This window comes from Condylura cristata, unplaced genomic scaffold (assembly GCF_000260355.1).
Source record: "Condylura cristata isolate star-nosed mole 26May11 unplaced genomic scaffold, ConCri1.0 scaffold00013, whole genome shotgun sequence".
Lineage (NCBI taxonomy): Eukaryota > Metazoa > Chordata > Mammalia > Eulipotyphla > Talpidae > Condylura > Condylura cristata.
Window position 1 is genome coordinate 45,051,069 of NW_004567114.1, and position 12,107 is coordinate 45,063,175.

General features: G+C 34.6%; 2 protein-coding genes across 2 annotated transcripts in view; one reads left to right on the forward strand and one right to left on the reverse strand.

Moving 5' to 3' along the window:
• Nucleotides 1-9,614, reverse strand: part of GEMIN2 (gem (nuclear organelle) associated protein 2) — a 15,972-nt gene extending 6,358 nt beyond the window's left edge. Inside the window, exons 1-8 of the mRNA XM_004695942.2 lie at nucleotides 9,382-9,614; nucleotides 8,935-9,019; nucleotides 7,250-7,339; nucleotides 6,879-6,938; nucleotides 3,995-4,108; nucleotides 3,531-3,575; nucleotides 2,511-2,579; nucleotides 581-691 (exon numbers count right to left, since the gene is read on the reverse strand). Of these exons, the coding sequence (XP_004695999.2) occupies nucleotides 581-691; nucleotides 2,511-2,579; nucleotides 3,531-3,575; nucleotides 3,995-4,108; nucleotides 6,879-6,938; nucleotides 7,250-7,339; nucleotides 8,935-9,019; nucleotides 9,382-9,518 (711 nt within the window). The 5' untranslated portion in view covers nucleotides 9,519-9,614. The remainder of the gene's footprint in view (nucleotides 1-580; nucleotides 692-2,510; nucleotides 2,580-3,530; nucleotides 3,576-3,994; nucleotides 4,109-6,878; nucleotides 6,939-7,249; nucleotides 7,340-8,934; nucleotides 9,020-9,381) is intronic.
• A 1,834-nt stretch (nucleotides 9,615-11,448) lies between these two features.
• SEC23A (Sec23 homolog A (S. cerevisiae)) overlaps nucleotides 11,449-12,107 on the forward strand; it is a 50,280-nt gene continuing 49,621 nt past the window's right edge. Inside the window, exon 1 of the mRNA XM_012724702.1 lies at nucleotides 11,449-11,498. The gene's annotated coding sequence lies outside the window, so the exon portion shown is untranslated. The remainder of the gene's footprint in view (nucleotides 11,499-12,107) is intronic.

Consider the following 12,107-nt stretch of genomic DNA (forward strand, 5'->3'; position numbering starts at 1 on the left):
AAACAAATGAGCTCATATTGTGATGCTATAGGGCCTGACTAAAGAAATTAAAAAAAAAATCACTGTGTCAAGAACAGCTAGCTGACCACTTTAGGCAGTCTTTCCTTACAGTTAGCAACTGAAGGGCATATTTAGCTCGACACAATGCCATCCAGCTAAAAGCAAACATTTCCCACAGTTTCTTATGGCCACATAGCTAAATTCTAGCCAATTCAACTACATGTTATTAGAAACTCTGGGAGGGTCCTTCAAAGGGGATGGCTGCCTTCTCCTTCACAATTACCCATAATTTACCCTCCTAGTTACTTATAATGAAATAGTATAGTTGAAGCTCCAGTAGTAATCTTGGATCACAAGGTTAACTAGAACATAAAAGTCATATATGGCAGACCTCAAAGACCTGGGTTACTGCCCATTTAGATCTCATCTGCCTAGCTTCAGATTTTCCTATGTCTGAGAGACATTTCATATTATTTAGTCTAATCTTAATAAAGTATTCCAAGTTCTCCTATTAACTTGGAATCTTTTATTATATAAATTGGTGAGTCCTTTTAATTTGAAATACTAAATTACAACTTACCACTAAGAGCCTCACTTCAGAGCACCTTCTTGCAAGTTGCCGAATCAGTGAGTGAGCCTCAGGTAATAAAGGTTTTTCAAGACAAGCCAATAGAGCATAAAGCCATCTTCCCTAAACAGAATTTTAAAAAGTATTAAGTAGGCAAGTACGATATCATACATTTAACTTACTTTTTAAAACGTGCATATAGTATATTTAACTGTGTCACATTTGGGTATAAGCAACGAAAGATCATATAGACATCTTCTGCATTGTCTAATTGTGGAAATAAAACATTAGGTACTGCAAAAAATTGTTTCAAGAGTTTGTTTCAGAGATTTTCACAACAATGGCAGCCCTAAATTCACTGACAAAAAATTACATTAAGATGTGTGAATCCTTACAAAATTAAGAGGCATTTCTTTGCCATCTATAAAGATATATACATATAATTTTATAACTTGGTCCCTAAGTCTGTGCAAAGGAACTATATTTTAGATGACATTATGCTATGATATTCTTATCATGGCAAGCTAAATTAACCTTAAATTACAAAAGTAATACATGCCCAATCAAGAGAAATCAAAAAATATAAAAAGTACATGAAAAAAAAACCCTGCAATCTCACCATTTAGATAACATTTCTGCTAATTTTTAAAATGTACATCTTTTCCTATGTATATTTTTTAAAGTTTCATCACTGTAATAACATTAATAAGGCAATAACATTTTGAAGTGATCTTTATTACTCAGAATGCAAAATAAATATTCCCTATGCTGTTAAATGGTATTAACAAGAGAATATTGTTAGTCTCAACAGAGTGTTTAAATAAGCCCTATTTAATCAAGCACTAAAATACAGTTCGTTTATTCTTCCTTACTCCAAATTAGAGTTAGAACAAAATAACAGCTTAATTAAAATATCTGTAGCATGGGTGTTCCACTGTGTATTTATTAATTAATTCACTTAACCGATTTCCTGCTGTTGAACACAAGATGTCTGTTATTGTTATATCCCTGAAAATTTGAGTCAACTCTAAATATAGAGAAGCTTTTTTAATGTAGAAGAGAACTACACTACATGAATGTGAATCTTTTTGTTTATAAGAAAGTCTTATTCTTGGGGTTGTTTGAGGAACTTAGTGTATTGCCTAACTTGCTATTTTATTCTGTTCCAATCTTATTCATACTTCCCCAAAGTGGTATGTTGCTCAGAATTAATTAATTCATATATGCTTCTGGTGGAAATATGATTTGATACAATCTTTCTGGAGTACAATTTAGTATTATGTCTTAAAAACCCTTAATATAAGTACCCTTTCAAACCTTCATTTCCTCTGTAGGAATGTAGCCCAAGAAATCCATCAGAAATGCTTGAAAACTATGTTTCAGTTCTGCCAGTTATAGTTATGGTTACAATATGTGGACTGTAAGCAAGTACCAAATTCAAAACTACATATACCAATCTTCTTATCTGTAAATGGCAACTAATAATTCATAGGTAGGAAGGAATCAAGATGTTATTATGCAAAAAGTCCTTAGAACAATGCCTGATCCAAAGTATTGCAATTGTTGTTATTTCTCGTATTCTTGTTATGGACTGAATTTCAAATTTTAGAAAATGCATGTCCAAATTACTGGAAGCCAATGTTGTTCAAAATATGCAGACTGGTTGCCAGTCTGGGTGGCTGATTTGTTGCTGGTCCAAAATGACAAACAGTTCATATCAGGATATAAGTCAACTCTTCAGTTGTCATTCCTCTTCCACTCCAGCAAGATTTTATCGTTAAAGCCACATGGTGATTCACATTCTAGTATAAGTATAAATAGGCAGTTTTACTTAAACACAGTTATACCTATAATACATGCATATAAAAATAATATAGTCATCTTTCAAATGTAAGTATATATAATTTTGACTGCTTTATGAATAAAAAAGATGCAATACTACCAATTCTGGAGTAAAGTCTCTTTCTCCAAACCAATTACTCAGATATTCCAAGACACTAGTTACTGTTGCCTAAAAAGAAGAGAATAGATAAAAGAATGTTATTAGTAATAAAAACTGGATGATTAACATGAGTTTAATTAGTATTAGCTAGAAAGCAACTACATGTTAAAATTTGTCCTACTCTTCATTTCCTGAGAAAACTAAGGCATTGTTTAATAAATACAGGTCTCACTCAGTGAGGTTTTTAATAGACCAATATTCTTAAATGTTTTTAAATGTCAATACTCTGGTTTAAATTCTAGGATTTAGTTTATAACTATAAATTTATTTTTTAACTACTTGAAAAATTCCAGTGTTTTAAAAGAAGTCTTTATATAAATATGTTCAGATTATTTTTATTAAATCAGAGTTTAAATATAAAGAGAAAGTTAGTTAGAAATAGTCAGTTATAAAACTATACATATAGAATTTAGTAAACTTGAAAATATTCTCTGGGTTATTCAAATATAGCTGGACACTCAACAAAAATCACTCGTTGAATTTAAAATGACTAATACAGTATCTTAATAAAAATGATCAAGTAAATGAAACTTTAAATATATGATTTACAACATTGTATGGTCTTCAAAAAAATTGATCTTCCAGTGCTCTCTCTGGTGGTGCAGGGGTTAAAGTCTCAGCACTATCAAGCCATCTCTAGCCACTGCAGCACAAGTTCTATCCCTGGCCAGGGAGCTAACCCATATGGAGTAGCAGACTTTTCCTGTCTCTCCGCTGCTCCCTTCTGCAGTGTTTCAGTAGATCTACCTATTTTGCTCCCCAATCTGTCTTTGGTAAGTCCCCCCTTTTAAACCCCAGTTCATGTATGCATAAATAAGTAAAAATAAACCTTTGGAAAAAAAAACTTAGAGATTAGGGCATGGTCATGCATACTATAAATAGTCCACCAATATGTTCAGAAGCTTTCACACACAAAACAATGAAAATAATGCATGTATCCTTATTATAAGATAATTTTACCTGATTCATTCTGCTAACAATACTAAGCAATGGAGGAAAACCAATCTGAAAGAAAAATGAGACAGAAATTTACTAAATAGTCTTATAAGGGAGTGGCCTCATTTTTTTTCAAAATGATTAACTTCACACCACACTGTTATTTATAAAGGAATGAATAAAAGAAAAACCCTTTACTGCACATTAAAGTAGAACATAAATAAATAAATCTTAAAAAAAAAATAGAACATTCCATTAAATATTACACTAGATCTGCTTTTCTGCTCCCCACTCTGTTTCTGGTGAATTCTCTCACCTCCCACACCTCTGGCCTGTACACCAGTTCTTGTATGCATAAATAAATCTTTAAAAAAAACTTTAAAAACCACTCTTGGTTCATGAGCCTACACTATGGTCTGCTTACCCTTTATACTAAATGATTAACCAAAATTAGAACACTTTGTTTTGTTCAGTTTCATATCACCTACTTGAACATAATCTATTCCAGGATTTTCATTTGGGGCTGGTCCAATAGCCCCTTCCGCACATAATCTTTCACCTAGACAAAATTTTTTCCAGCCTTCTTCATCTTCGGATTTTGGCTAAAAGAAAAAACCAATGGTTTTATTTATCTCTACATAATTTTTTATACCAATCAATAAAAAAAGTGGGAATTTTTCCATAGTCCTAGCACCTCAGCACAAAAAAAATGCAGTCTGATGTGAGCTGAACTGTTTTCTCCATCAAGTTCATATACAGAAGCCCCAACTTCCAGTATCTCAAAATGTAGGATGTTTGGTTCTCACTTTAGTTTGTATCAAACTTTAATGACACTGACAAACAAAGATATGTGGCATGGGAAAAAAAATGTACAAGGAATGTTTACAAAAATGAAGGATGTTTATCCCATGGAAGTAGAAATGATTATGTACTTCACATACTTGAAGAATTTTCCAGTGAAAGGACTAGATTTAATCTAGTTGCACTGCAAGATGGAAAAAGCAGAATGAGTGGGAAAAAGCATTTAGCTCACATCTTAACAAAACCATGATTTGCATATATCACCTTGCACATATTTCACATAGGTGCAGTATTTCCCCCTGAGGATAAATAGCTGTCTTTGGATTCTCACTGCGAAGATGACACCCTTAAAATTAAAACCTATTATCTTCAATGGTGTACATTACATTTATTCCACTGGGTCAGACAATGCTTCTCCTTCAGGGACCATGGAATGCCCTGATTATGAAAGATAGTAGGTGCTTAATAAATGATTGGATAAACAAATACTTATGCTGACATAGCTGTCACCAAAACATACTTTAAAAAAATTGTCAATTTTTACATAATGCTTAAATTTGTCATGTAAATGTATGTTACTGTTATTTAATGTTTCACTGTCTACATGGAATCAATTACACTGTTATTTCCATTTTTGACAAAATTATATCATGTTATCAATGCAACTTTTTTCTGAACTAGTAAGCATGTATTCCAAAGTCCTTACATGAAGCAAGGAAAAAATATACCCTAACTCCTTCTTATTAGGAGGCCTCATAATGAAAAGCTTTATGAGTTAAATTATTTTGAGAAAATGTTTTTTCTTTTCATACTTTCATAGAGCAGAGCTTCCAGCTGGCATGGATTGTCAGACACAGAGGCCATGTATTGGATCTTTCAGTTTTCATTTTGGCAGTCTCAGGAATACTATGTAAGCAGCAGCCTCAGTTTATCTGATTGTGTTACCACGGAAGAGATGTTAGGAAAGTACTACCTACAGAAATTCTAAAATTTGAAATCTACAAACTAACTGAAACTGGAAACTGTTTTAGGCACTTTTTTTTTTTTAAATGAATATTATAATAGTTTGCTTTTAGATCACTTTGTGCATTTTTTCATATCAGGTTGTAATCCCCTTGAGCTTCCCATCACCAAATCACCCATGTGCCATGACCATAGTCTGGTGCATTTCTCTCCCCTCACTGTTTTTGATCCCATTCCCCACTCCACCCCATAGAATGTCTCTGGTACATAGATGTTCATTATTATTATTATTTTCTCGCCTGGTCCGTTATATTCCTGCTATGAGTGAAACCATCTGGTATTTTTCCTTTTCTTTCTGGCTTTTTTACTAAGCATCTTTTCCAGCTCCATCCATGTTGCTGCAAAAGGCATGTGTTTATTTTTTTTGGTTGCTGGGTAATATTCCATTGTGTATATGTGCCACATCTTTTTTGTCCAGTCATCCACTTTTGGGCATTTGGGCTGTTTCCATGTGTTTCCAATTGTAAATAAAGCAGCAATAAACATGGGGTGCAGGTATCTTTTTGAATCAGTGTTTTTCTCTTTTGGGTAGATACCTAGGAGTGGGATTGCTAGGTAATATGGAAGTTCCATATTTAACAGTTTGAGGAGATTTCAAACAGTTTTCCATAGTGGTTGTACTCATTTGCATTCCCACCAGCAGTGAGGCACATTTTTTAATCTCTGAAAACAAACTGCTTTCATCTGATTCTCAAAATATGACACTCCCTAAAAGGTAGAAAGTATGCCCTGGAACAAAGTAGTCATCTCTTCACCAACTGCCTTTCTATGCAGTAGTCCAGATATAACTACTTGAAGAACTTAAAATTTTATATCAGCTGATAAAAATCAGGAGATATCATTTTCTCATATGAAAGATTTCATTAAAAAAATCAGTTATTGGTGTCGTGACTTCATCAAGAAAATCAATAAGCCTCTAATCAATCTTAAATCATAAATACTAAAAAAGTATTTAATATTAAATAAATTAATTTTAAATAAATATTAAAAAAGTAAATGTCTGGAAGAATCCTTAAAAACATGTAGCGGTCTAATGACTACCTATCTCAAAATCTCTCAAGATGCCGCAGGTTAAAATTGTCATATAAAAAGCACTTTGCGGTCCCTCCCTGGTGGTGCCGCGGGTTGGAGCACAGCACAAAGAAGCTTAAGCCACTTCCATATGAGTTCGATTCCCGCCTGCCCCGGAGGAGATCCACATGGCAGGGCAGACCTCTCCTGACCCGCCCACTGCTCCCCTCAGCAGTGTACTTTGTTAATCTGCCTGTTCTGCTCCCCACTTTGTCTGTGGTGAATCTTTTCACCCTCCGCATCTCTGGCCTGTACCCCAGGTCTGTATGAATAAATAAATAAATCTTTAAAAAAGCACTTTGCATTACTAATTCTATACTTTTCAGACTACTGGTATAATGGAGTTGCTACCACTAATAGCAGATGGGAGAGAAGGAAGATAACAGTATTAACTAGGAGAATCTTTAAAGGCTGGAAGATAATTTGGACTATTTCAAATAGGTAGACATTGTACAATTTCAACAGAAACTTACATACCATCATCACATTGCTATCCAACTGTTGTGATTTCCAGTGACTTCTATTTCTGTTCATACTCTAAAGGAAGAAAAACTAGATAGTTATCTTTAGTTATTAGTTAGCTGGAAAGAAATCTATTGCTGAACAACATTTTAACAATCCCAAAATCTGGAAAATGTTTCAAACTATACTATTTCTAATAACAAGAACAACAGCTTAGTAATCTATTCCTAAATATTATACATTTTACAAATTAAAAAATCAGTTTTTTAATTACAAATTCAGAATCAAAAATATTATTTTCCCAACTATAATCTAAGAACAGAAAAAAAAAATCTAAGGGAGGGAGAGAGGGATTTAATTTGGTTAAATGATTAAAGTACACTTACCTGTCTAACTGTTGAAAACTGTGCCACTTGTTGTTGTTGCCACTGAAGCGTGGGAGAATATCCTTCAGGAGCAGGCTGGCATCTTGAAAGCTACAGACCAGTTTATAAATACTAGAATCAGTATTAGTGTTTTAACTAGAATCTCATACCCCTGCATAGTAAAAGCAGAATCAAGTAAAAATGAGTAATAAAGTAATTAAGACAACATGAGGAAAAAAATATTTTGCAAGTGCAAAAGAGTAGGCATTTCACTTTACTATATTTGTCCAAGTTTAAACATTAGGAAAAGATCCTTATATAGTTGCTTTAATAAGAGGAATCTGGGGGCACTCCCTGGTGGCACAGCAGGTTAAAGCATCGCACTTAAGAAGTTAAAGCCACTTCTACATAAGTTTGATCCCAGCCTGCTCCGGATGTGATCCATATGTGGCAGACCTCTCCTGGCCAGCCCACTGCTCCCCTCAGCAGTGTACTTCGACAGTCTGCCTGTTCTGCTCCCCACTCTGTCTCTGGTGAATTCTCTCACTGCTCCTGCACCTCTGGCCTGTACCCCAGTTCTGTATGCACAAATAAATCTTAAAAAAAAATAATAATAAAGTAAGAGGAATCTGGTATTGTTTACTGAGGAGTTGTTAAGAAATCCTAAGTCCTGAATATATAATCTAGTCATACGTTTCTATACCTGAAAAGCAGTTTGAAACAAAGAGAGCTATATTCCAAATACAGATTTTTGGTACAGGCAAAATGTACTAAAATAAATTAAGACATCTGAATTTTAGAAAGACTGTGCTGTTTCCTAAACAGCATGTCTTTTGCAACTGGTGATATAAATCTTGAATTAAAACTTGGTGTGGTTATAAAATGTCTTCCATCAACAAAATACTTCTGAAAAGGAATTACATAAATTTCTGGATTAAAGCTTCATGATTATAAACATCAGAAAAGGAATTATTTAGAATATAAAAGGAATATTATTTATTCCAGTAAAAACTGTTCTCCCTTGATCTTAGGTTAAATATCACTTCCTCAGGAGGCCTTCTGTGACTATCTAAAATAGTTTTCCTGTTATTAGGTATTCATCATTATATACATTCACTTTCTTCATAGTAATAGTCAAAAGTATTTACTTGATTATTAACTATGTATGTTTCAGAGTTAAGGACCTGTTGTATATTAGCGTATTCCCAGTGTTTGACAGAACCTAGGTGTTTAATAAAAATGTGATGAATAATCTAATGAAAATGTTTAGTGTCCAATTACCAGAAAAGTGTTAAGATACTTGGATTTATATTCCTACAACAAAATGCAGTCGAATTTAGAACACACCAAACTGTACTAAAACAGCCCAATAATAATTATGAAGACAACTGGAAAAAATTATTTAAAATGAAATAACACAAATAAGCTATTTAAAGACTTACAGGATTGAATCACATTCTAAGTATGATGAACAAATCCAAAAAGGACAGTGTCACTTAAAGTCACTCAGAACGCAATAAACTCCCACTCTCCTTTTTGAAAGGAAAAAGTATAAGCAAAAGTCTAACTTCATAGGTAGTGGTCAGAAATTAACCTACATAATAATTGAAATGGTCAAGTACTATAGGAAGGGAGCCTTGGTCTTTTAACTTGTAGGGTAAAAAATAAAAAATAAAAAAATCCCCTAAAGGGTCGTTAAGACTCACAGAAACATTTACACTTTGCTTCCTTTTCAACTTCTTTGGGTCAATTTGAGCTACCACAACATCTGGACATTGAGCTGCCTCGATCCTACAAATAATAAAGGAAAGAGACATAATTACTACAGTGTTTTGTTCGTGTGTATTAAAACAAACGATCCATTCCTACAGTTCATTATAAAATCAGAAATAAATCCCTCAGATCTGAAAGTGAGGTATTAAACATTATTTCAGAAAATATCTGAATTGAAAGCAAGATAACCTAAGAACACAGAGCTTGACACGGGCAATCGACTTTAATAGTTTTAAGTTGATAGACTTTCTCCCACGTAAAGATGTAATCAAGGGATCTGAGGACGGGAATGGGGTCTAACAGTGCAGGTGAAGCAGAGGACCGTGAGCCCAGGGTTAGGGCGAATGATCAGCCCACCCGAACGGCGCTAAATCACTCACTGGACCCGCCTCAGGTATTCCTGAGGCGTCCTCGGGGGCACCGAGGGATCGAAACCTTCTGTCAAGTCGCAGGGCTCTACTGGCAACAGCCGGGGCATCAATTCTTCCACAGCAGACTCCGCTGGTACCCACGCCATAGCGCTTACTCCTGCTAGTCCTATTCAGCGCATGCGCTAAGGCTAGGTCACAGCGCCCGCGCACTAGTAGGCACTTTTGGCGCGTAGTTGAGCAAGCCGGGGCAGAGGATCGGGGGAAGTGTTAACTGCGCATGTGCAAATCTGGCGCTTGTCGTTCATGTTAAGGTTCCGGTGGTGTAACGAAGACGCCAATTTAGTTCCTACTAGAAGTGCTTTGAAGCGTTTCTGCTTGTGATCCTGTTTTCTGTTCTATAAGATCGACTTTTATGCACCTCAGTTGTTAGAATTCTTTTTTTTTTCCCTAATAATGTTTATGAGTGCTAATTTTTTCTTAAATATCTAAACCCCTGTTAGTCACCTTAATTTTTTTCCTTTACGTTTTACAACCTCTTGAAGTTTATGGTGCTTTCCTCGTTTATGAGAAGAAAATTGACCGAAAAAGAGGTTAAGTTCTGTAAGTGTGGTTTCTCCCAAAAGGGAAGAGCCAATTCCAACCCAAATTAATCTGACGCCAAATGAATAGGAAATTATTGTTATAGAGGATTTCGTATGCTTGGCTACTTCAAAGTGTACATTCTATTCATCAGAATAGAATACTACTCGTAGGATAGCCATCACTTTTGTCAGAAAAACCTCTTTGCATAATATAAATAATGAAAAGATAAAGCTAATGTTAATATCCAGAAATTACCATTATGAATTTTGGAGTCAGTCTCTGAACTGTACTATTTTCTCCTTTTTACAGGCAAGGAACCAAAGCAGAAATTAATTAAATACCTTGTGCTGGGTAACAAATTGCAAAATAATGAAAAACACATCTCTGATTCTTTCTAGACAATTTCTGAGTGAAAACAATTATTTTTTTTAACGTTTATTACTAGGGTACTTTTTTTTTTTTTTTAAAAGAGCTTCCTTGACAAGTTTTCTTTTTTAAAATATTTATTTATTTATGCATACAGAACTGGGGTACCTGCCAGAGATGCTGGGGCAGTGACAGGATTCACCAGAGACAGTGGGGAACAGAACAGACATATCAACGAAGTGCACAGTTAAGGGGAGCAGCTGGCAGTTCAGGAGAGGTCTGTCACGCTGTGTGGATCACATTTAAGGCCCGGGATGTAACTTGCGCTGAGGTGGCTGCAGCTAGCTTGCAGTGCTGCATCCTAACCCTCTGCACCACCAGGGAGGGCCTTACAGGGTACTTTTTCAAAAAACATTTTAATTAGCAAATATTTTATTTTGAAACCAGAATGTAGCTTGCTCAATCAAAGACAAAGTGAGGACAATCCTTAGATTAAGAGATGAAGATTTAGTGGCAATGAATGTCTACAATTGAGAGATTTGGATAGGCATTATCTAGTTGTAGCCAAACTAAAAAGCTATTAGCTTTTTGTTGTTGTTGTTTTTAAGTAGTGATTTTGGAAGAAACAGACTTCAAGAAAAGAAGTAAGGATAAGTACTTCTACCCCTCCTCAACTCCCCACAGTTTAGTAATAACCAAGAATTTTGAAAAAGTAAGCAGTATTTCATTTCTGGATTCTCTTACAGTTTTTATTTTTATTTTTTTTTTAAAAAGCTTTATTTATTTATGCATACAAGCACTGGGGTGTAGACCAGAAGTGGGGGTGGGGGGCAGAATATGAGAGGCTGGAACTCTTGCTTCGGTGTCTGTGGATAGCTTTTCCGTGCTGAGACTTAACCTGTTGTGCTCCAGGGAGGTCCTTTTTACAGCTTTTTTTCTTTGTTTCCTTCTTACAGGTTTTAAAACTAATTAACAATTTTCCCTCACTCTTCTGGATAAAAAAAAAACAACAGGTAATTACCTAGCGAACAATGGAACAGTGCCTTTTAACCCTGGGCTGCAAGAATGATTATGTGGCATAACTACACATGGATCAATGAAGTGGATCAAGAAAGAAAGAACAGAATGGTACAATGGTTGTACTGGGAAATAATGATAAATCATTTTCATAAAAAGAGGTGAGTAGTAAAGTGCACACATGAATCTGAAATGGTTCTAAAAGTTTAAATACATAGTAATGATTAATCAGTAGAGAGGAAAGTAAATTAAAACTTTGTAAGTATTGCCTTCTGCTACTTCAAAACTAATCAAACTTCAAATAATAAGATTTGGGACATGTTTAATATGGTTCTAAATTGGAAATTGCCATATGGTATTTTAAGTGTTTTATGAGATACGGGATACCCAAGAATAAGCTATATTTAGATGAAGTTTTTCTCAAAAAAATCTTAATTTTTGGAAAGCTGAACTTCTAAGACTAAAATAACTATTTCATTGGACCTTTCCCCAAATGAACTATTGCTACAGTACTGAAATAATTCTGGTTCCCCTTGCCAATGATTTTCAGTCACTTCTCAATTTGCAATGGAAAGATTTTCTTGTATTTTGACATTTCTCACATTGGTAGTTTGCTATAAGAGTAATAAGAAGGTTGTAATGGAAAACTTAACAACTTTTTTTTTTTTTAAAGATTTATTTATTTATTCATACAGAACTGGGGTACAGGCCAGAGATGCGGAGGGTGAGAGGATTCACCAGAGACAGAGTGGGGAGCAGAACAGGCAGAT